Here is a 22628-nt window from a genome sequence, read left to right on the forward strand (position 1 = left end):
AGCTCCTGCTCCTCAGACTTCTGGTTCTTTTCTCCCACTTCTCTGGGCCTGGGGGAGAGAGGATCTGGTGGAGTTAATGAGGATTAACTCACTCATCCTTCAAGGCCTGCCCAGTAGTCCCCTCCCTTCAGGATGGTTCATCTGTTCCCCCAGCTCCGGATTTTAATGGTGTGCACCCACCATTTCCTGTCACTTGCCTCGAATCCTGTTTATCCAGTACCATGCTCGACACAGAGCATTGTAATAATATTAACTACTGCTAATATAAATAGTGGTGTTAATAATTAAATATAATTAAATTATATTTTATTGAATTTATATCCTGTATTAAAATTTTATATTTTTGTTACCTACATTGTATATGCATAATTTTATATTCCATTCACTATTTTAATTATTACTCCATTAATTTACTGAAGTGATAGTTAAAGGGATGATAATAATAATAATACCTCTCTGGTTTGTTTAATCGGTCTCACTGGCCTGTGAGTTCCATAGAGTCGGGACCCATGCTTGTTGTCACCCCTGGGTCCTCTGTACCTGGTGCATGCAGGTGCAGAGTTGGGTCTCAGTAAAGGCACTGGCCTCCTTCACGGCCACTCCTGTGCTAAGATGAACGGTCGAGTCTTTTCGACTTAGTTCCTGCTCCCCGACTTGTTTGTTCCCTCCTCTGCTTTCCACGAGCTCCAGTCCTACTGGAGATTTCCATTCTCTTTAGCCTTTAGTCGTCGAATGGAACTTGGAGTCCCCTTTGTTTTTCTCTCAAGTACAACGTCCATGCATCCGGAATCCAGTTGGCTGTGCGTTCAACACAAATCCAGAGCACGGCCCTTCTCCCCGTATCCTCTGTGGCCACCCTGGTCCAGGCCACACTTATCACTTGTCTAAAGGACTGTGATGGTCTTCTCTGCTAGCACCTCAGAGGGAGTCTTTAAAAGGCCACTTAAAAATAGCAACTTTTGGTCTATAGCAAAATTGTGAGGCAGGTACAGAGATTTCCTAAATCCCCTGTGCCCACGTACATGCATAGGCTCCCCCATGAGCACATGCTCCTACCACATTGGTTACAATCAAGGCACCTACACTGATAGGCCACTATCACCCAGAGCCCATGCTTTAGTGTCCACTTTTGGTGGTCTACGGACTCATGGGTAATGACAGGCAACCACACTTATGGTAGTATGCACTAAAATCCTCTGTGCTTGGGCGTGACCCTCCCTCATAACCCCTGGCAACCACTGGGCTTTACTGTGTGCACAGTTTTTCCCTCTCCAGGACCTTCTTCAGTTGGGGTCCTACAGCAGCCTTTTCGGAGGGACTGCTTCCCCTTAGCAATCCACGTGTAAGCTTCCTTCATGTCTTGAGAGCTAATTTCTTTTTAGTGCTGAATAATATTCCGTTGATTGGATGGACCATAGGAGAAGGAGCTTTTTCAAGTTCAGTTGGTGCCTGTCATTCTTGAGCACAAAGCCTGCTGTGGCCACTGTTGTCTGGAGTGAAACAGGGCCCTCCCACCTCTCTGAGCAGCTCCTTCCTATTTTCCTCGCTCACTCTGTCAAGTCTTGCAGCAACCTGGTTTTGCTGCTCCTGGATCACACCAGGCCTGCTCCTCCTGCCTCGGGGCTTTTGCTCTGGCCATTTCCTCTGCCTGAGAAGTCCCAGGCTTTTGCCCCACGCCTTCTGCTCACAGTGGCGTGGCCTGACCTCTGCATTTCATACCACGTCCTGTGCCCTTCCTGCCCTGCATCTCTTGTTCCCTCACTCTGTTTTCTTCTTCTTCTCCCCTTTTCTCTAATGTAATTTGAAATCTGTTTATTTATTATGTATTGTTTATTATCTGTTTTCTCCCAATAGAGTGTAAACTCCCCAGGGTAGGAGACTTTGTTCTGCTCACGAATCCATCTCAAGTCCCCCAATAGTGCTGGGCGCGTAGGAGACCCACAGCACTTATGTGTTGAGTAGGTGCACAAGTGACCAGATTCTGATGAGTGACCCGATCCCGGTCTTTCCCCCTCCCACATGTCCTACTTTGCTAGTTACCTTTTGTCCTGAAGCACAGCTCTGTTTGTGCCACCCCGGTGTCTTGCTTAAAAAAAAAAAAAATTGTGCTTCTCACTAAATAAATCCAGAGTGGTGGTGTGACCTTCCTGGGCCTCCCCTTTCTGCTCCTCAGCTAGTTTTCAGGCTTATTTTGCTGTGACTTCTTTCCTCCCTGCTCCTCAGCCTTCTTCCCTCTCTGCCTTTGGTCCTGCTGGGCCCTCTATCTGGCACACGCCTTTTCTTCCACCTCCGCAGGCACAGGTTCCATTCGGCTCTGAGGCTCAGCCTCAGTGCCACTCCCTGTCCAGCCTTTCTTGGTCTCCCCGTAGCCACAGGGCTCTCTTCTTACCTCAAGTGTCTAGGGCACCTGCTGCTTTCCTCCTTGTGAGTTTGGCCAGCCGCCTATCCCCCCCATTGTTGGACTTTTGGATTTTGAAGGCCAGGTTTGTCACCTCTCTGTGACCCCTTAGCGTAGTGTTTGGTTACATAGTGGACTTTGACAGAATCAGCGAATGGGACAGACCCATTGCCCAGAAGCCTTGATATTGGCTTTTTTTCCTGTGTGGCCCTTTTCCTGCAGAACTGGAGGTAGGTTTGAGTTCTTCTCCTGAAACTCTGGTCTATTATAGACCAGAATATTTATATTCATAAAACTAAATGGCTGCCATGTGCAGAGCCAGGGGCTGTTCTACTGTGCTCAAAGCTGAGGCAGCATCCGGAGCCAAACAGATTCACTTGTGTTCGTTGGCTTCACGTTACCAAAATACCTAGGTAGTCAATGGTCTACAGTTTTTTTTCTTTTATTTTCATTCATTTGACCAAAGTTTCATGAAGGCTTCCCTTGAGGAGGAACTGTGTCAGGTGCTGCAGAGAGGGGCCAAGGGAGACCTGCCCTCTCCACCTGTAGTCTGGTGACATACAGACAGAAAACAAGTAAGACATAAAATATTGTGTTCTTGGAAAAGTGCTATGAGATGAACACGCAAGATGAAGCTTCAGTAGAAGGGTCGGGGCAGATTCTAGGTAAGTGTTCTAAGGAATACAAGGGGTTTAACCTCAGTTAAAGAGCTTTCTGGGCAGAGGAACAGTGTGCTGAAGGCCCCGAGGTAGGTCAGAGCTTGTGTTGCTGGAACAGACGGAAGGCCCATGTGGCTCGAGTGTGGTGCCAGGGAGAAGAGCCCAGGGTGGAGCTGGACAGGTGGCCAGGAGCCAGACCTGTCAGCCTCAAGGGACGTGGAAGTGGCTTTCAGTTTCATGTAAAATAAAAGAGGAAGCCAATTGGAGGATTTTAATCAGGGCCGTGAATTTATATTTTATAAAGATCCCTCTGGTTCTGCATGGAGAGGAGATTGGATGTAGGGCCAACATAGTGACATTTGTTAGATTTTGTAGTATTCCTGGCTGGAGATAATGGAATCTTTGAAAAGGAATTTTTTCTTTTTTTTTTTTTTTTTCGATACAACCACAAACCACTATTATCATCACTGTAAAGACTGTTTAGAGTAACAGAGAGAAAAGTTATTTTAAAATGTGTTTATTTTGCAGACAATGTCCTTGGACAGGGACTGTTGGTATGTTACTGGGGATAAGCTGATTCTATAGTTGGACCACCCCTGCCCTTCACTTCTTGGACAGGACTCTCCCCCTTTGCTTCCTGAGGCCTGAAATGAGCTTTGTTTTTTAGGATGTCGTGGCTCCTTCTGAGTTAAGAATCACATAGAGAGACTTCTGGTGTCAGGGCCACATTGAGAGAAATGCAGACACTGTTATGGGGCATAGCCTGGAGATTCCAGAGTCACAAGGGAGCTGGTGGGGAGAAGAGGGACAGAACCTCAGCGGGAGGAGACGTCAGTTCACTCTTGGACATTGAGGCTGCGTGACCCTCTGGGGACCAGCTCATCTGCCTCCACCCGTCTTTCACCTTCCAACCCAGAGTCTGTATTATGGACAGTAAATACCCTTATCATGAAAAATGACAGTGGAGTCAGAATTGTACTGAGATGCCAGAGGCAATGACCTTTAAATTCCAGACACTTGGAACTTACCATGATTAAATGACCTCAAGACTCAGAAGCTTTGCAAGACAGCTGTGTGATCAGCAACCGCAGTCCTAATAACTACACTGTATATTTATGCTACATTTTTTCACTGAAGACTGCACAGCATTTGTCATTGTTTTGCTTGGATTTCACTAGTGGTCCCACCTGCAGGTCAGGAAGCCAAGGGCCTGCTCCAGACCCGAGCCGACATTTCCTAGTTGTGAGCCAGAGGTCACATCCAGCAGACTCGGCTGTGTCTTTAGATGGTGAAGGCTGACCCAGAGATCCATAAGTACCGTCTGCTGGTGGGTTCCTAAATAAAACCGGGAGGGAAATTGGAGAAGAATTCACTAGAACTCTTTGGAGCTCTTTGGAAGGATGGGGTGACAGGGGTATCCTGGTTGCTATGATTGCAGCAGAGCACTCTGGCAGGAAGGCAGGAGCAGAAGATCACTAGTAACCCTCTCCAGGGCTTCCTTCTTTGAGGACAGGTCAGCGGTGTGTCCGGGAGGCTATTTGAATAGCAATGGTAACATCAGATGTTCATGTGTTGTGTGCTACTTTCTAAGACTTTCCATAGTTTTTTTTTATTTTTTAATTTTTGCACTATTCCCTCAAGGATTGGGATGTCATCCTATATAAGTGTGTTTCCTGCACACTTTTCTGGCTGCATCTTAGCCATCTCTCTCCTGTAGCCACCAAACTTTGGTCACACCAGCCCTTTCTGCTACTTGGACAAGCCACGGTCCTCTCCCCTTTGCTCATGCTGGTCTCCCTGCCTAGAAGCTCTTTCCTCTCTTCCTCCCTCTTCCCTGTCTCCATACCCAAGGCTAGTCTTTGCTCATTCTCCATATCTCATCTCCCTTTGTCCTCAGAAAGCCTCCCCCAACCTTCTGATGAGGTAAAATTCCCTTTTGTCATTTTGCCCTCTCATGTACCCTGAACTTGACTTTATAACAACTGGCCTTATGTGTTTATGCATGTTCTTTAAATCTGTCCTCTCTTCTCTGCAGACTGTGGGGTTGATTTGAGGCCAAGACTCTGCTATGTTGCATCTTGCCTTAGTGCAGTACCTGCCTTGGAGTCGGTACTAGATATGAATGAAGATTGAATTGATTTTTGTTTTATAAATGAGGGAACTGAGTCACACAGTGAGCCCATATAGAAGTTCCCAGGGCCCTGATATGGAGTTCAGTGAGCTCCAAGCCCCTTCCCTCTTTTCCTACTCCCATGGTGAAGGCCTGGGTCTCCATGATCTTTGAACCTTCCCTTGAACCTGGGGGTACATACTCCACTTCTTCCCTCCCCTCTTCTAAGGGGAGTGAAGTGCTCAGGTCCCTACAGGAAGAGTGCACTGTGATGAACCTGGAGTCCTCGTTCCCGAGGTCTGAGAAACCAACGGGAAGCGGAGCTCATGAACCTGACCTTATTCTACTCATGCCCTCCCTCTATGATCTTGAACCATCAAAATGGCTTTCAGCCTCAGTTTTATTCACCTGTAAAATGGAAATTGGATTCTCTGTGACTCCCAGGGCTACTGGAGAGAGATCATTTGAATGCATGATCTTTAAACTCTATGACAAGTCATGAACTATCATGAAAATCTTTTTTTTTTTTTTTTAAAGTGGATTCTTACGAGCAGCACGTTAATGTTACATTCTGGTCAGATGAGCAGGAAGGTACTTGTTTTTTTTTTTTTTAGGGCAGGTTTCAGAATGGCAAGGAAAGGACAAACACATTTTCATGGTTCTGAGGTGGCCTTTGATAGGTACAAAAGGAAAGATTACATTAAAGAAAGTAAGTTTTGATAAAAATGACTTGGCTCCATAGAAAAGCATTTCTGCCTGTTTTAATCAGCTTTGTCATGGCTATGACTAAAAGATCTGACCAGAACAACCGTAGAGGCAGAAAAGTTTATTTGGGGGCTCATGGTTTCAGAGGTCTCAGTCCATAGATGGCCGGCTCCATTCTCTGGGGCTCCAGATGAGGCAGGAGATCATGGTGGAAGAGTGTGGTGAAGGGAAACAGCTCACATGATGATCAGGAAGCAGAGAGAGCCTCCACTCACCAGATGCAAAATATATATCAAAGGCTCACCCCCAGGTACCCTTCTCCAGCCACACCCTACCCACCTTCAGTTACCACACAGTTAATCCCATTAGGGGATTAAGCCACTGATTGGTCTAAGACTTTCATAACCCAATCATTTCTCCTCTAAACCTTCTTGCATTGTCTCACACATGAGCTTTTGGGGGACACCTCACATCCAAATCATAGCACTGCCAGAGTATTCTCAGAAAACTCTTCTTGGGCTCAAAGAGTGGAGAAGTTTGGTGTTCTGGGAGGTCTTGGCTGGAAGGGGCTTGGGCTTGGGCTCGGGGAGTGTCAAACTCCTGGGCAGCATCTCAGAAGCTCAACTTCCCAAGCATCAGGAACAGCAGCCTCACTTTGCAAAACAAAACGAAAGCAAAAAACAAAACAAAACAAAAAAATGGAACACCTTAAGAATGACCCTCTGGCGATTTTCTCCTTTGCATTTAATTTCTCAAATCTTCTACTGATTTTCTTGTCATTCCAGAGGGTTTTGGAAAATGATGAGAATGTAGAAGAAGGGAATGAAGAAGAGGATTTAGAAGAGGATATTCCCAAGCGAAAGAATAGGACCAGAGGACGGGTAAGTGGGGGATGCCACAAGGGAGGAAAGAGCAGAGCTGAGGTCAGGCCCAATAATCGATCCCTGGACTTATTCCAGGTCCCACTGAAGTGAGATGATCTCACACTCGTGGTCTGGCTTGGAGAATACTCAGAGAGGAACACTCCAGAGGGGCTCTGATCCGGTCAGAGCCTGGAGGAGTTCCATGCTGGCAAGAGGGATGAGAGGAGGCAGAAGGCACTCTGCGGGGGAGGAGGAGGAGGAGGAGGAGAGGGTGTCTGTTGGGCCCATCACTCAGTCATGAAAAAAGGCTGAAAGTTTCCTGAGGTCATCCCAGAATGACAGGGTCAGGACACAAACTTTGGGGGTGCGCTTCCCTAGGCTGGGAGCAGGAGCCTGCTGGGGAAGAAGGGGGAATGCAGCTGATGGTCCCCAAGTGGGTTTCGCATGAGCTTTGGAGTCTGGATGGGGCAAGGAAGGGGTCAGAGCTGGGATGAGCAGAGGGAAACCCCTGGTAGAAGGGATGAAAACAAGGTAGTGGATGGTCCCCGGCGGGGAGAGAGCCAAGCCAGGGTGGTGCTTTCAGGCCCCAGGTTGGTTCTCCAGAGGCCTCATGTACAAGCCCAGAGGGGCTTTCTGTGGTTAACCTTCTGTGGTCTGCAAGGGCATTGGATAGTAATGAGATGGAGAGGACCCTCCAGGGGTAAACTGAGGCTCCCCACTGGAGAATTCACTCTCTTAGGCCGGAGGGTCTGGCTCCTACAGGCTGCAGGCAGGACCCTTCCCCTCAAGATAAGAAGTTTGCCCTGTGGGTTTGGGTCCAATAATAATTCTCGCAAGCCTCCCTACTCTCACAGCCCCTATGCTTTAGTGGACAACAATATCTCTGAGAGAGCTTTTAAATGCAGATTCCTAGGGACCTGTGATCAGCAGTCCTGATTCAGCAGATCTGGGATAGGGTCTTGAACTGTATATCACCAGCAAGTTCTCAGTCGACAGTTGCTTGTAGTTTAGCACTGCCCGCACCATGGGCTCAGATGCTCGGACCTGCTGACAGGAGCAGGGATCTCTCAGTGCGGGCAGGCCAGCTGTCTGATGGTGCATTCTTATATCACTGTCACCAGCTTCACCAGTTGCCAGTGTTTTGACTGTTTTGTCTCATCTGTTCTTTTCTCCCACTTTTCATTGGTTTATCTGTTTGATTATTTCCTCATGAGCAGGAGTGGGTAGGAAGCAAATCCTAGACATTAGAGTGTATCTCTAATAGATTTCATTTTCATACTCAGTAAAAATGACTATTATTTTAATAGCTACTATCCAGCCTCTGTTCATTTCCCCTTGATTTCTCAAAAAATGTCCAGTGCTGGTTGGTTGGTTTGCAGCCTACGTCTCCTTTATTCCACACATACCTCTTTCTCATGACTCTCTACCACAGACATTTTTGTGTTAAACCCCTGTGCCATTGATTTGTTGAAGAACTTGGCTTGTCTTGTAGAATTTCTCACATTCAGGATTTGGTGGTGTAGTGGTGCTTTTATGTCTTCCTCTTTCCATTGTATTTCCTGGAAACTGGTGTAGTTGTCTTTTCTTTCTATGGTTTTGGTTTCCATGGTTTTAGTTACCTGTGGTCAACCCTGGTCTGAAAATATTGAATGGAAATTCCAGAAACTTCTGATTCATAAATTTAAGATCATGCACCATTCTGAGTAGAGTGATGAAATCTTGGGTTGTCTAGCTCTGTCATGCGAATCGCCCCTTTGATCAGCGCATCCACACTGTATATGCCACCCTCCCATTAGTCACAATAGGGTTGTCTAGGTTACCAGATAGACTGTGCCAGTTTTGTAGCACTGTGTTCAAGTAACTCTTATTTTACCTAATAGTGGCCCCACAGCACAAGAGTAGTGATGCCTGCGATTTGGATACGCCAAAGAGAAGCCATAAAGTATTCCCTTTAAATGAACAGGTGAAAGTTCTTAAAGAAAGAAAAAACATATCAGATGTTGAGGTTGCTAAGATCAACAGCGAGAATCTTTTATCTGTGACATGGTAAGGAAGAAAAAAGAAATTCCTACTACCTTTGCTGTTGCACCTCAAACTGCAGAAGTTATGGCCGCAATGCATGATAAGTGCTTAGTTAAGATGGAAAAGGCATTAAATTATAGGATTTGGTACTATCTAGGGTTCAGTGCTCCATGGGGAGTCTCGAAACATATTTCCTGTGGACAAACGTACTACTATTGTTTGATTAGAGACTTAAATAGATTGAGGTTATTTGTGTGTGTGTGTGTGTGTGTGTGTGTGTGTGTGTATATCTATAAATATTTATTTTGAGGTAGGCAAGAATCTTTCCTTGGTGGTGAGATGTACCTTTTATTGGAGGCACATGGTGTCCAGTTCTTTTGCTTTTAGTGGTCTTTGAATTGGTCAGTAGATTTATTGCCAGCTTGATTCCTCCCTTATAAATTTCCTCAACAAATTTTCACCTAGTGATTTTCATAGCCACCGACGAACTTGCCTAGACTCATTACTTCATTCAGCAGGTGGGGTTGCCTACAAAATAATTGATGTCTGATTCCATCTTGGAGGAAGGCTTTGGAGCTTGAAATTCCTGTGAACCTCAAGGCCTGTGTAACTCCTGACCTGCTTCCTGTCTCCTGAACCAAACCTACTAGAGTAGACTGTAGAAAATGGTCCTCTTAACATTTTCTGCACTCTCAATATAAATCTAGAAGATTGGACTCGCAGTCAGTGAATAGGAATTGGGTGTCTGCTCTGTGAGATTGTCAATAGCAATAGCAGCAGCCACAGCCATTTATACTTACAATGTACTTACTCTAAACCAGGCAATGCGACGGGCACTTTACAATGAAGTTACTATGCAGACAGTGATGACTTGTGTCAGGTGCTTTACACTACATTCTATATTTCTGACTGTCCATTGCAGAGGCTGCTGGCCACATGGAGCAACTGGTCCAAACTGAGAAGTGCTATAAATGGAAAACACACACCAGATTTCAAAGACTTAGCATGAAGACAGGAGCATAGAACATCTCGTTATCAATCTTAGTATTTATCAGATTTTGAAATTATAATATTTCGGATAGATGGGTTAAATAAATAAATTATTAAAATAAATTATGTTTTAGTAAAATTAAATGTACATTAAAAAAATTTTTTTTGCCTTATTTTCATTTATTTTTTTGAGTGCTAGGGATTGAATCTGGGTCTTTGAGCATGCTAAAAATGCCCTATACCACAGAGCTACACCCTAGCCCAGATCCTCTGTCTTATTTTAAATGTAGCTACTGGAAAATTTGAAATGACAAGTGTGGTTCCTGGTATATTTCTATTGATTGGAACTTTTTCCTTCGTTCCTTTAAGTTGGTATTATTACTCCCCCAAAGGTTAAATACTTGGGCAAGATCACTCAGCCTTGTCAGGAAGAAGCCAGGATTTGAAGACAGCTCTGTGCTTTTTCCATGGAGTTGTGCCTGCTCAATGCTCAGCATGTAGCCAGGGCCCAGCTTGCTGAATGAATGACTGAATCATGGAAAACAGAAAGTGTTTTAGTCAGCTTTTTTTGCTGCTGTGACTAAAGGACCCAACCAGAACAACTGTAGAGGAGGAAAAGTTTATTTAGGGACTCATGGTTTCAGAGGTCTCAGTCCATACAAGGCTGACTCCATTCCTCTGGGCTCAAGGTGAGGCTGAACATCAGGGTGGAAGAAGGTGGCCGAGGGAAGCAGCTCACATGATGATCAGGAAGTAGAGAGAGACTGTACTGGCCAGATACAAATATATACCCAAAGCCACGCCCCAATTCCCACCTCCTCCAGCTACACCTACCCACCTTCAGTTACCACTCAGTTAATCCCTGTCAAGGGATTAATTCACTGATTGGGTTAAGACTCTCGCCACCCCATCATTTCTCCTCTGAATCTTTTTGCATTGTTTTACATGTGAGCTTTTGGGGGCCACCTCACATCCAAACTATGACAGAAATAATAGTTGTACCCCCAACTTCAGGGGAGCCTAGAGAAGGCCTGAAACAGCAAGGATAGGGCTGAGACTAGCTTGGGGTTCAGCCAGTGCTCGCCGATTAGCAGCTACTGGTTCCATGTTGTACAATGACATTATGGACATACCATCCACGGTGGGAGCTATGGAAGAACCCAGAAAGGTATGGGTGGGCCTCTTTGTGCTTCAATAGCATGTGACACTACTTCCCCCACAGCCTCAGTTAAGCTGATGGCTACTGGTCAATAACTCCTCCCATTTCCGTGGGTAGTCTAGGCCTGGCTCCTCCATGTGTAGTCCTGGATTGTGGTTTCAGTATTACCTTGGAGCAAGCGAGCTCATTAGTAAGGCAGAAGCCCAGCCTCTGCCCTACATGGACTGGATCAGGGTCTGCAGGTTGACAAGATGTTCAGGTGCTCTGTGTACACATGAGGAAGTCAGGGCTCAGGTAGAGTTTACAAGATGGGTTCTGCCTTATTTGAACTTCAAACCCACGAGTTCAAACCCCAGCTTCATCACCTTCTACTCCTTGGATAAATTATATAAACTCTGTGACTGTGACCACATTGTAAAAGTACTCTGGGCCTCAGTTTCTTCTATAGTAAAATGGAAATAAGAATACACAGCCAATTTTGAGTGCTTAATAAAGGCGAGGCATTAGAAGGGAGGGTACAAGCAAAGGGAATAGCTCTGGGAGTTCTGATAATGTAAGTTCCCTGAGGGGTGAGAGCAGTTCAAATCTAACAATTAACAAGTATGTTTATGATAACTTTAGCCTGAGAAATCACAGCTTGTTAAGGTTCATAAAATGATTGTTAAGTCATCCACCTGAGTATTATCAGTGAATCTATCTATTAATCAGTATTTTTTGATGCACTATGGTGCAGTCTGGTGCTTCTCAAACTTAAGAGTGCATACGAAGCACCCAAAGGTCTTGGAAAAGTACAGATTCTGAGGCATCAGGTCTGGGATGTGTGGGCTGAGCTCCTGCCTTGTTAACAGGACCCTGGGTGCTGTTGGCCCTGCAGGTCTGAGGACCACACTTTCAGTAGCAAAGGTTTTGGGCAATGGTCGTTAATTTTTTTTTTTTCATCTGAGCAATTCCTTACACTCTTAAAAATCACTGTGAGCCCCCTGCAAAGGTATTGTTCTGATTATAACCAGTGAGACTTATTTCACTAGTGACTTGCTACATTAGAAATTAAAACAAAAATTTTAAGCTTAAGAATACCTAAGCTCACAGTGAAAGCATCATCACGTGTCATGTAGCTTCTGGAAAACTCCATTATCCACTTTTGAGAAAATGAGAGGGAAAAAGCAAATAGTGTTTTAGTATTATTATGAAAATAGTTTTGACACGGATCCCGGGACCACTGTTTGAGAACAACTGTTATAGAAGAACTAGCCCTTGGCTTGGACCGTCTGCCCTAGTTAAGGGTCTTTTAGTTGCAGAAAACTTGATGGCTTAAGCAAAAATGGGGAGGATTTGAAAAATTGCTGGGCCATTGCCCCAAATTTGAGCAATCTTTGAAGATCCAAACCACAGGAAAGGCGGGAAAGAGGCAGGGAATTTAGAACTGGGGAAGAGTAAGAAACCCGGGCCTCTTCTGGCCCTTGTGTTTTTTTTTTTTCTCTCTGCCTTATTCTTCTTGTTTTATTTATTTTTTTTAATTGCAGATGGATACAATACCTTTATTATTTATTTATTTATTTTTATGTGGTGCTGAGGATCGAACTCAGGGCCTCACAGCGCCAGGCAAGCTCTCTACCACTGAGCCACAACCCCAGACCCTTCCTTCATTCTTCCTTTCCTCTAACTTTCCTTTCCTCTCTCTGCCCCATAGCTCCAGAATTTATGGGTTCCCATAGTTCAAGTGGCTTATACTAATTGTGGGTCATTGTTTCCCCATTCCAAGTCCCTTAGAGGTAGAATCGGATTGGCCCAGCTTGGAGGTAGGCTCTGATTAGCTCCAAAATCATGTGACGAATCCTAAACCAGCCAATCAGCCGTGGCCTATGGGGCAGGGTCCTATGGTACAATCATGGCTGCCATGGCCCACCAGTATGTGAATGGGAGGTGGGGTGGGGCGGAGTGCAATGAGGTGGGCAGCTCTCAGAGAGTGTAGACAGGTTCTTTTTTGGCAAATCAATTTCAAAGGTTTCATAACAGTGTCTGAAAACCTAGGGTTCTGCTCCTTTTACTGGTCCTGTGACTGTGGACAGTCATGAACCCTCTCAGAGCCTGCTTCATCAAATGATAAATAGGAATAATACTACTCCTCGGTCTAATTCAAAGGTTATTTTAAGAATTAACTGAACTAATACACAGGAAAGAGCTCTGCATGCTGTGAGCCCCGCAGAACGCTAAGTGTTAGTGATTCATAATAAAGTACGAAGTGCCATCTCTGCCCTCAAGGACCTCAGAATCAGATCAAGGAGAAGATGCTAAAACTTAAGATGCAATGAGCACACAGCAGGTTTCTGACAGTGCATTAACCAGGGGCAAACAGAGCCAGAGGATCCGAGCAACTCTGGAGGCTAAAGTAGGAGGATCACGAGTTCAAAGCCAGCCTCAGCAACTTAGTGAGGCCCTAAGCAACTTATCGAGACCCTGTCTCAAAAAAAAAGAAAAAAGAAAAAATAAATGAATGAAAGAAAAGGAATGGGGTTCAGTGGTTAAGTGCCACTGGGTTCAATTCCTGGTACCAAAAGCAAAACAAAACAAAATAAACAAACAAACAAACAACAACAACAACAGCAGCAATGAAAAAAGACAGAGTTCAATGTAGGTAAGGAGGGAAAAATAATTTATCAAGCACTTCCTATAGACTTAGCACTGTCCCTGTGGGGTCATATCCTTAGGTCTAACCCTCTCAACAACTTGCTCTGGAGGTGTTGCTGTTCCTGTTTTACAGATGAGAAAACCCAAGCTTTGAGAAGTAACTAGTACAAGTCTCATGGCTGATGCTACAGTTTGATTGTCCTCCTGGCTCCGTGTGTTGGAATTTAATCCCAATTGGGTGTTCAGAGGCGAAAACTTAATCTGACTATGGAATTTGGAGTGATTAGGATTAGATAAGGTCATTAGATAAGGGTGGCACTCCCATGAATGATACATACACATGCTCCTTAACACTTGCCCTATAATGCTCTGGGGTACCTCAAGCTTGCAAGCAAGAAGACCATTGCCAGATGAGGCTCCTAGACCTTACATCTTCAGAACCATAAGTCAAAATGAACTTCTTTTCTTTATAAAGCAGCTTGCCTCAGGTATTTTGTTATAGTAACCAAAGACTGGCTAATATAGCTGGTGTTCAAATCTATGTCCACATGGCTCTTTTTACTTTTCAGTGCGGCAAGGGGAAGATTTTTGGAAGAATGGGATGATAGCAGGGCTAAAGCATAGATTGGATGTGGCTGGGTAGAGGAGAGACTAGCCATGACAGGGACCACTAAAAACAAAAACGTGGATGTAGCTGAGTTGGGGTAAACCCGATGAGATCTGCACTAGGCTGCCGTTGGATGTGTAAGTGGGTCATAGGTGGCAATGAAAGAATGTGTGAATGCATGAATGACCATGGGCTCCTGTCCCTTCTCCCTTGTGTCCACATGGTTTGGCAGTCTTGCAGGAAGGACTGGCTGAACAGCCCAGCTGGTGGGTTCTTTGAGCAGTTGAGGAGCTCCTGGTTCAGGGTGTGGAATAGAAAGGAATTGCGAAGGCTGCAACGATCTCTGAAGGAAGAATCAGTAGCGTGTGGATACAGAGAGTGAAGGAGACCACCAATAATTGATTTTCCAGCCAGATTGATGGATTCATTTTTTTTTTTTTTTTTTGGCAAACGTTTAAGGGCTGCCCTGCGCCTAGTTCTGAGAATAGTGATGGACTAGATAGACTGATCTCCACCTCATGTGGGACAGACAGAAAGTGAGCAAGTAAAACAACACATGTACACATTATATGCCAGCCAGCGCAAGAGCTGTGAGAAAGCATGATCAGACAGAGGAAAGGCTATCGAGCGGACAGAAGGTGGTCAGGGAGGGCTTCTTAGAGGAGGTGACTTTTGAGCAGGGCAGGTAGATTCCAAGTGGCCAAGCTCGAGATCTTTCAGGGGATCTGTGGTGCTGCTGCCTTAGAAGAATACCTCACCCGTCCCCCCAGGTGCCATGCGACCCAGATCCCCATCCTGCAGCTGGAGGAAACTGAGGCCCAGGGAGTCAGCCCTGCAGCCCTGCGAGCCTGGCTCTCTGCAGAGCTGCTCCTCCGTCAGCAGCTGCCCCGGAAGCCCTGGCGCTTCCAGTTCTCTGCTGACCCCTCCTCTTCCCTGGAGGTATTTCTCCTCTCCGAGCCCCTTCCCAGCTGCTGTTCTTCGTCATTCCGCTTGACTTGCCTTCACCTGCTCTTGGCGGCTGTGACAGGGCTGTGGGCTGTACACGTCAAGCTGTCCCTGGCTTCACTGAGGTGGCGTGGGGGGGGGGTGCAGGCAACGAGGGCGACCACCCTTGGCATCCTGGGCATGGGTGCCTGTCAGTGCCCTGGGGCGACTGCCAGCGCCTGGCAGCTCCCTCTTGGGGTCAACTCTGAGTAATGAGGGCGAGGGGAGGAGGGAGGCTGGCTGTCACTCGTGCAGGGCTGGGGGGTGGGGAGGCAGAGAAGAGACTGGAGGGAGGGAGGAGGAGTTTGTTTTGGAGAGAGACAAGCTGAGGAGGTGGCAGAGGCGGCAGCTTGGCAGGTGGGGTTGATCGTGCAGTGTGGGTGTTTTGTGAGTGTGCGAGGGCCCGGGGCCTGGGGTACGGGCCTCCCCACGGTGAGCCCCCAGGGCCATTTTGCAGGCCAGGCCCTGAGACGGCTGCATCTCCCCCACACCCCAGGCTGCTGTTGTGTCTCATTTCTCATCTGCTGCCCCTTCCTCTCTGTCCCCAAAGACCTCAGCCGGCCTTTTTCCTTGGCTGGGAGTTTACTGCTACTCATTACCAAAGAATGACCTGGAGGAGGTAGGGTGCTATCCACGTGATCAGTGTGGGACTTACAGAGATTTAAAAATAAACCTCCCGCATTCCTGTAGCCACTGTCCTGGACGGCAGAGCTGCCAGCGACCTCTTGGGCTGGTTTTCTCCTGAAGGTAGAGTCATCCCCCCCACTTCTCATGCGGTCCCCCCTGGGAGATGCACACAGCAGGGCCACGTCAGGAGACTGTGAGGGTCAAGGTTTAAGTCACTGGCTGGAGGCCCGAGGCAGACCACACAGGGAGACCTGACCCGAAACCATCCCAACTCAAGGTCAAGCGTCAAGGGGACAGAAGCTCCCCTGTGTCTGGGCTTGTGTCCTGGGCCTGGATACTAGGCCTGGCTGTCTCTTGGGACACTTGGGGAGTGGGCAGTGGAGTGACAACTGCAGTTGCATTTCCTCTCCCACCAGGATTTGCTCCCAATAATGCCAGTCAGATGATTAGCACAGGGATCAGGGCTGGCATCTTCCTGCTGGGTCACTGAAGCCCCAGGAGGAGGCCCTAGTGGGATGGAAGCCCCAGTACCAGGTAGGAACTCGGTCGCCGTGGGCTTATCACTCAGCCTGAGTTTGTGTCCTGGCTCTGTTCTTTTTGACCTTGGGCTCGTTGCTCTCTGCTGCCTCAGTCCTGTCATCCATTAAATGTAGATGATAGTGCTCCCTCCTTGGAGTCGCTTAAAGAGATGACCCAGGCAAGTAGCCGCGGGATTCGGGGCAAGTTCCCTGACCTCTCTGGGACTCAGTTTCCTCCCCTGTAAAACCGGGTTGGCGTTGGTGCTGCGGCGAAGGTGTGGGAGAGATGGAGGCGAGGCACGCAGGGCCTCACAGGGCGCATGCTCTTGAGCCGTGTGACCATCATAATAACGAGCATCCCCATACCCCCCCTGTCTTCCCAGGCTCGCGGCTCTGCGGGTGGCAGGAGGAGGCACGACGCTGCCTCTCAGGAAGACCACGACAAGCCTTACGTCTGTGACAGTAAGTATGGGCGCCTCGGCTCCTGCCCCAGCCCCACCCTGCCCTCTGCTTCCGTGGCAGCCAGGCCACTGCTCCTGGGCCTGCACCCTGCCTGCCCACCTGCTCCTCCACCAGTGTCCCCTCCTCCTGATGCAGCCAGGGTGTCTGCACAGGGGAGCCCGTCGGGGAGGCCTCCTGTGCCTCTCTGTCTGGCAGTGCCTTCTTGGTGGCCTTCCTCAGGCTCTCTCTCTCTCTCTCTCTCTCTCTCTCTCCACCTCTTTTAAGATTCATCCTCTATTTCTTTCTCCATTTCAGAGAGTCACAAACAAAAGCATAACTCACCCCCCAACAAAGGCGCTTGTGGCTTTTCATTTGTTTCTCTTTAATTTCCTTCTCTCTCCCTGTCCTCGGTAGGACAACCTAGGAATCTCTCTGGGACGATGACTCACTTTAATAAACACCCCTCCATCCATCTCCAGACTTTTCTTGCTGCTTCAGAAACCTCTGCTGGACAGGCGACTGCCTGGTCCTGGGTTGGGGTCTGCAGACGTGGGGCTGGGAGAGAGGGGTGGCAGGGAGCCCCCGTCACTGTGCTGTTTCTCGAGAGACCTTCAGCTTGAGGAGCGACTGTGGTCAGCAGCTTTTGTCCTTTCGCACTTTCCAGAGCAGGGGGCGGTGGGTTTAGCATCCTGCCCTGTCGTCTTCTCCCTGTATCGGCCACCATCTGTTCATTCCATGGCAAGGACAGCCCTCAAATCCACCCTCCTGAAGATCTTCCTTCCTGCCTTCTCCTCTGATCTCCCAGACCCCTGTCCTAGGGGAGAAGGGGCTTCAGGGAAGCCGCTGCGGCAGGACTGGGCATGGGGCTTCCCCGGGTGCCCCATCCGTCTTCCCCAAGGCAGGGGGTGAGCCAGGGGAAAGAGGGCCCAGGGAGGACCCTGGAGGTGGGGCCTTTTCCTTCCTCCTTCACTGGCCTCTTGTGATTTTCAAAAACTCATTCCGGGCCTGGTGGGGTGACAGCTGTTTGGAGAACATTTTGCTAGAAGAACTCAAACTCTATGACCCCCATTTGGCTGTTTAACACACCGTGCAAGGAAATTCCTGAGATGACTCCCGCAGGTGACATCCCACCCCAGGCAGTTGCCGTCCAGAATGAGGAGGAAGCAGGGCACAGCCCCGATGCCTCTGGGCAATGCCACTGGGTGCCTGCTTTGGCCTGGGTCTTGCTTCCTGGATGGGGATCAGTTTTGTTGTCCTGGGGAGACTGGTTCTGGGCTTCAGGCTGGGAAGGGTCCACAGACCCGCCACGGAGCAGGCTTTCCAGCTGTGTCTGGTTGCCGCAGACACAAGGCTGCCAATAGCTGTTGTGGACCTGGGGCATTGCCACCTGTCTTCTTTTAAAAAGCTTTTTTTTTTTTTCATTTTGGTGATTTTCTGCTATCATAGATCCTGGGGTTAGCTTTTCACTCACTCTAGTAGTTGGTGGAAGCCCTGCCAATAGTATTCCTGTATATTCCCGGCCACACCCTGTGCGCCCTTTCTCACGTTCCACTCACTTCCCAGTCCCCTTTCTTCGACATTTGCGCCCCCTTGTAGATATCTCCACCAAGCCTGCTGTCTCTGCACAAAGTACTAGGGTCGAACCCTCTCCTCCAAAGTGCCTGTCTTTTTTTAGGGGCTCTTAGTGCCATTTGCTGTGTTCCGGTTCCCTGTCCACAGGGTCTCTCCTTCCTGCCTACCCTGCAGTGCTTGGGGGGGACCTAAGTACAGGCTGCTGTTGCCTTTCTGGAAATCTCAGTGGCAGCTTCCTTGGCTCTTCCCAGATGTGCACAGCCTCCCTCTTCCTTCCTCAGTGGAGTGAGGTCCACTGTAGATTGCCCTTCTCTATTCTGGCTCTCCTAGGACATTGTGTGGCAGCTCCGTGATTAATAGACTTTATTTTTATCCAGTGCCCTTCAGACATGTGATCCTTTGGGATAGAAATGACCTTTGGAGAGGTCAGGAGGCCCACCCCCCCACCCCTGAACTGGGCAAGGAATGCTTTTAATAATCTCTAATGCATCCTAAGTAGAGAGGTGTCTGGTCGCCTTTCTAGAACATCCCCAGGGATGGAGTTACCATAAGCTGCCCTTTTTTTCATGATTCCCGCTGTGCTTTGAATGATCGTTTCTTCCTAATAGGAGTGGAAAATGTTCTCTCCTACAGGCCCCTTTTGTCTTTTGTGCACCTTTGTCCGACATCTAGGCACAGTCAGCATTTCCTAACATCCTTGTAGTCTTGGTCCACCCAGGGTTCCACCTCACCATCTCTGTGCAGTCCTACTCTGAATTCCAATCCAGGTCTGCATTTAAGCACCGCATCCTCACTGGAAGTAGCATCCAGAGCAAGTGGTTCCAACAGCCACACACATTTCCTTGTTGGTTTTACACACCAGCTCCTAGCACAACTCACACCAGCAGAGAACATTCTGGTTGCCTGGTACACCATCTCAGCCACTCCCCCATCAGTGCCACCATCCTGGCTGGTGCCAGGGTCTCTCCAGGTGTGTGTACTTTTCTACTTATGCATTGGATTATCTCTCCTTCCATAAATCACTCTACATTTGGCCCCATTGAGTCTCAATAAACAGATACGATAATGTGTGACTTCAATATACAAGATTCAATCAAGGCAAATTTAAAGACATTGCCCACTAGTTAAATTTCATTCTTCACAGATTTGCAGTCCCTGCCATTTTTGTATCATCTGTGGCTTGATTTGCATAATTCCCACTCCATCTTTCGAGTTATTTATGAAAATATTAGGTCACCTTGGACCCCAACCCCTCTCTCTGGGTTTCTGTGGAGTGATAATAAGCCATTTTTTTTTTCCCAGATGCAATTGTATTTAACCCTTCCTGGGTCCAGCCATCCTGTTGTGTTGTTGGTCCAAGCGTCCCTTTCACAATGGGTGGTTGAAATATCATCTTGGCTGCTAACTTCAGGTGATAGATAGTTTGCTTCTTGCCTTTCACTTAGCCATTGAATTTATTCCATCTCAGAAATATTAAATCACCTGAATGTAATTTATTTTTTTTACCCAATCTATGGCATGTGTATGAATACTTCATTTTTCCAGCAAGTAACCCATCTCTATTAATTATCTTGCAAGTTTCCAAGCTTGAGGATTAAAGTTCTGTTTCTTCTCTTTTGGTCTCTTGCTGAAGGAGACACATTTGTTGCCCACAAACAAAGCAATGGAATAGGACTTGGTGGAGAAGGCTGTTGGTGACTGTCAGAGGTGTGGACCTGGACCACCTGCCCAGAAATGACCTAGCTGCTTATCAAAATGCAGATTCCTGGGCCTCTTGCCAGAATCACAGGGGCAGTCCCACAACGTGCATTTTCTGAGTGTTTCTTAGGGGGCAGTCTTATGTCTCTTGGTGTTGGAGGCTGACTGGTCCCCTTCATTCAAACTCCAAGGCTCCTGGCCTGTGGATGCCCAGCCTCTACTTTTAGTCTAAAGTTCTTCATGCTCCAAGATTCTCCAGGCAGATGGCCACTGGCTGGCATCTGGTGGTTTAGTTGGCCTCTTAGACTCTTTCCTCTCGAGTTCTTTCAGCAGTGATAAAACTCAGCAATCTAGCACGTGATGTCAATGCACTTCCTCATTGTCTCATTAGCCCATTTTACAGGTGGGATGATAACTGGAGACAGACATGTGAAAGGAATCCTTGGGTTTGGGCTCCTGAAGTCATTTCAAGAGTTCGCCTCTCCTCTTCCTGGCTCCTCCCGGGAGGAGGAATTGTTCTGTCAGCGTCACCAGGCAGACTCCTGGTGAGAGACCCACTTTTCTGTTTTGTTTGTTCAAGGAACATGATAGAAAAGATGGTGGTAATGGGGTAGATGGGGTGATGTTCATGGAAAAAGTTCTGTCTCTGAGACTTAGCCATTCAGAGAGGCGCAGAGCAAGGCCTGCACTTTCACTGGGCAGAGTGGAAGTGACTGGTGAAGCTTTATCCAGCCCTCCCCTAGTTTTTTATTTTTTATTTTTTTAACTGTAATAGTAATTCCTGTTAATTGGTGCTCACAGCATGTATTGCACTCTGCCTAACATACAAGGACAGACGATCTCACTTTATGTGAAGAAACGGAAGATTCAGAGAGGTGAAGGGACTTGTCTAAGGTCACACAGATGGTTAATGCTAACACTGGGATACGAGCACCTCTTTCTTCAGCTCCAGAACTGACATACCCCAGAACATCTCCTGAATAAACTGCTGGTTCAATGTGCTCTGAGAGTTGAAGGAAAAAAAAATGTGTTTTAAAAGTTAATTAATGAGCACATGTACCTAATTTATGAAGTGAAGTCCTGTCCACTATTGACAGATGACTTCTCGGTGTCAGGTTGACAAGCCGGAGTCAGGTAGTAATTATAATTGAAGTGGAATGGGAAAGATTATATGATTTTTGAGTCTTTTAAATTTAAATCTGTTAAAATCACTCCCTCCACTCCCCAAACTAGGGCATTGGGGTGGATCAGTGACCAAAGACAGACAGACGTGATGGAGGGTGTCCTAGGAGCCTGACTCACCCGTGAGTCCTGTCCAGGGTTCACACATCAGGGGGGGGGGTTGTCTGAGCCCCACCTGTTTCAGTGACATCCTTGTCTCCACCACCCTCGCCCCTTACACGTGTATTTCAGTTGTGTGGCCTGTGATCCTAGATGAGACAAGGCATCAGGCTGTTCTCCCGTCCAGAAACCCAGCAGCAAGGGCTTAACTCTGTCCAGTGGGGGGAGTGTCAGAGCAGGGTCTGGTGTCCCTCCTGCCCTGGAATCTGGCCTCCTGGTGGTGTACTGGAGGAGAAGGGTGTCCAGCTAATGCACTCATGGGCGGTGGCACTCATGGGCGGTGGCACCTGCTTGTGCATTTGCCCTTGCGGAGATGGCCCCTATCTTGAGCTCTGGGCCTCCCTGTTCGGCACCTCTCCTCTGCACTTTGGGCTCCCTCCCTCCCAGGCAGCAGCTTAACAATGAGCCTTTTAACTCAGGAGACATGAAGTCTCAAGGACAGGAAGCAGGAGCAGATCTTGAGACATCACAGAAACTGTGTCACGGGCCCAGAGGAGCCTTGGGACGAGTGGATCAGTCGACGGGGCAGACACAGCCCCCACCCACTGCAGTCCCAGGAAATCTGCTTGACCTCCACCTCCTTCAAACCGCCCTGGTTTCACCTATACCTGAGTGCAGCAAAGGCAATCAGAGGAGTATTGTGGCCTAGGTGGAAAAAAAAATTTTTTTTTTGGAGGGCATTAAGGCCCACGTTCTCTAAGGCTCTGGTGCTTTGAACTTCGAACTGCAGACAAAAAGCCAATATTGTGGCCTTCAGGCTTGCTGCCCTTGTCGCTGCAGGGAGGCCAGGCTCATCACTCAGTCCCCTCTGCTATATCCTGCAGGTCCTTGGATGGGCTGCGGGGGGTGTGGGGAAGGCTCAGTGCCCCAGAAACTTGATTTGTGGAGCAGGGCCTGTGGCATGGGATTGATCCCCCGAGGATGAGTGCCTCTGTTCTGGCCAAGCAGAGCCCGTTTAAATGTTTAAAGGCCATTGCCCCACCCCTCTAGTGCTCTGTCTTGCTCCTTCCCCTCCAGACCTACCACCAAACGCAGCCTGGACTGTGACCCGTGCTCTCTGGAATCATTTTCTCACCCAGTTGAAGCCTTACTCTCACTAGATGCTACTTATTGGGAACTTTGTGACACATAATTCCTATTGAGATATGGATGACTTGATGGGTGTGGTGGCACAAGCCTGTAATCCCAGTGGCTCGGGAGGCTGAGGCAAGAGGATGGCAAGTTCAAAGCCAGCCTCAACAAAAGTGAGGTGCTTAGCAACTCTGAAACCCTGTCTCTAAATAAAATACAAAATAGGGGTGGGGGA

The 22628-nt window shown here is 47.8% G+C and overlaps 1 protein-coding gene across 1 annotated transcript in view; it reads left to right on the forward strand.

The window, feature by feature from the left end:
* The window catches only part of Dpf3 (double PHD fingers 3), a 249781-nt gene that overhangs the window by 143978 nt on the left and 83175 nt on the right, over positions 1-22628 (forward strand). The window contains exons 5-7 of the mRNA XM_071607396.1: positions 6658-6753; positions 16654-16732; positions 17027-17065. Coding sequence (XP_071463497.1) covers positions 6658-6753; positions 16654-16732; positions 17027-17065 — 214 coding nt within the window. The remainder of the gene's footprint in view (positions 1-6657; positions 6754-16653; positions 16733-17026; positions 17066-22628) is intronic.

This window comes from Marmota flaviventris, chromosome 2 (assembly GCF_047511675.1).
Source record: "Marmota flaviventris isolate mMarFla1 chromosome 2, mMarFla1.hap1, whole genome shotgun sequence".
Lineage (NCBI taxonomy): Eukaryota > Metazoa > Chordata > Mammalia > Rodentia > Sciuridae > Marmota > Marmota flaviventris.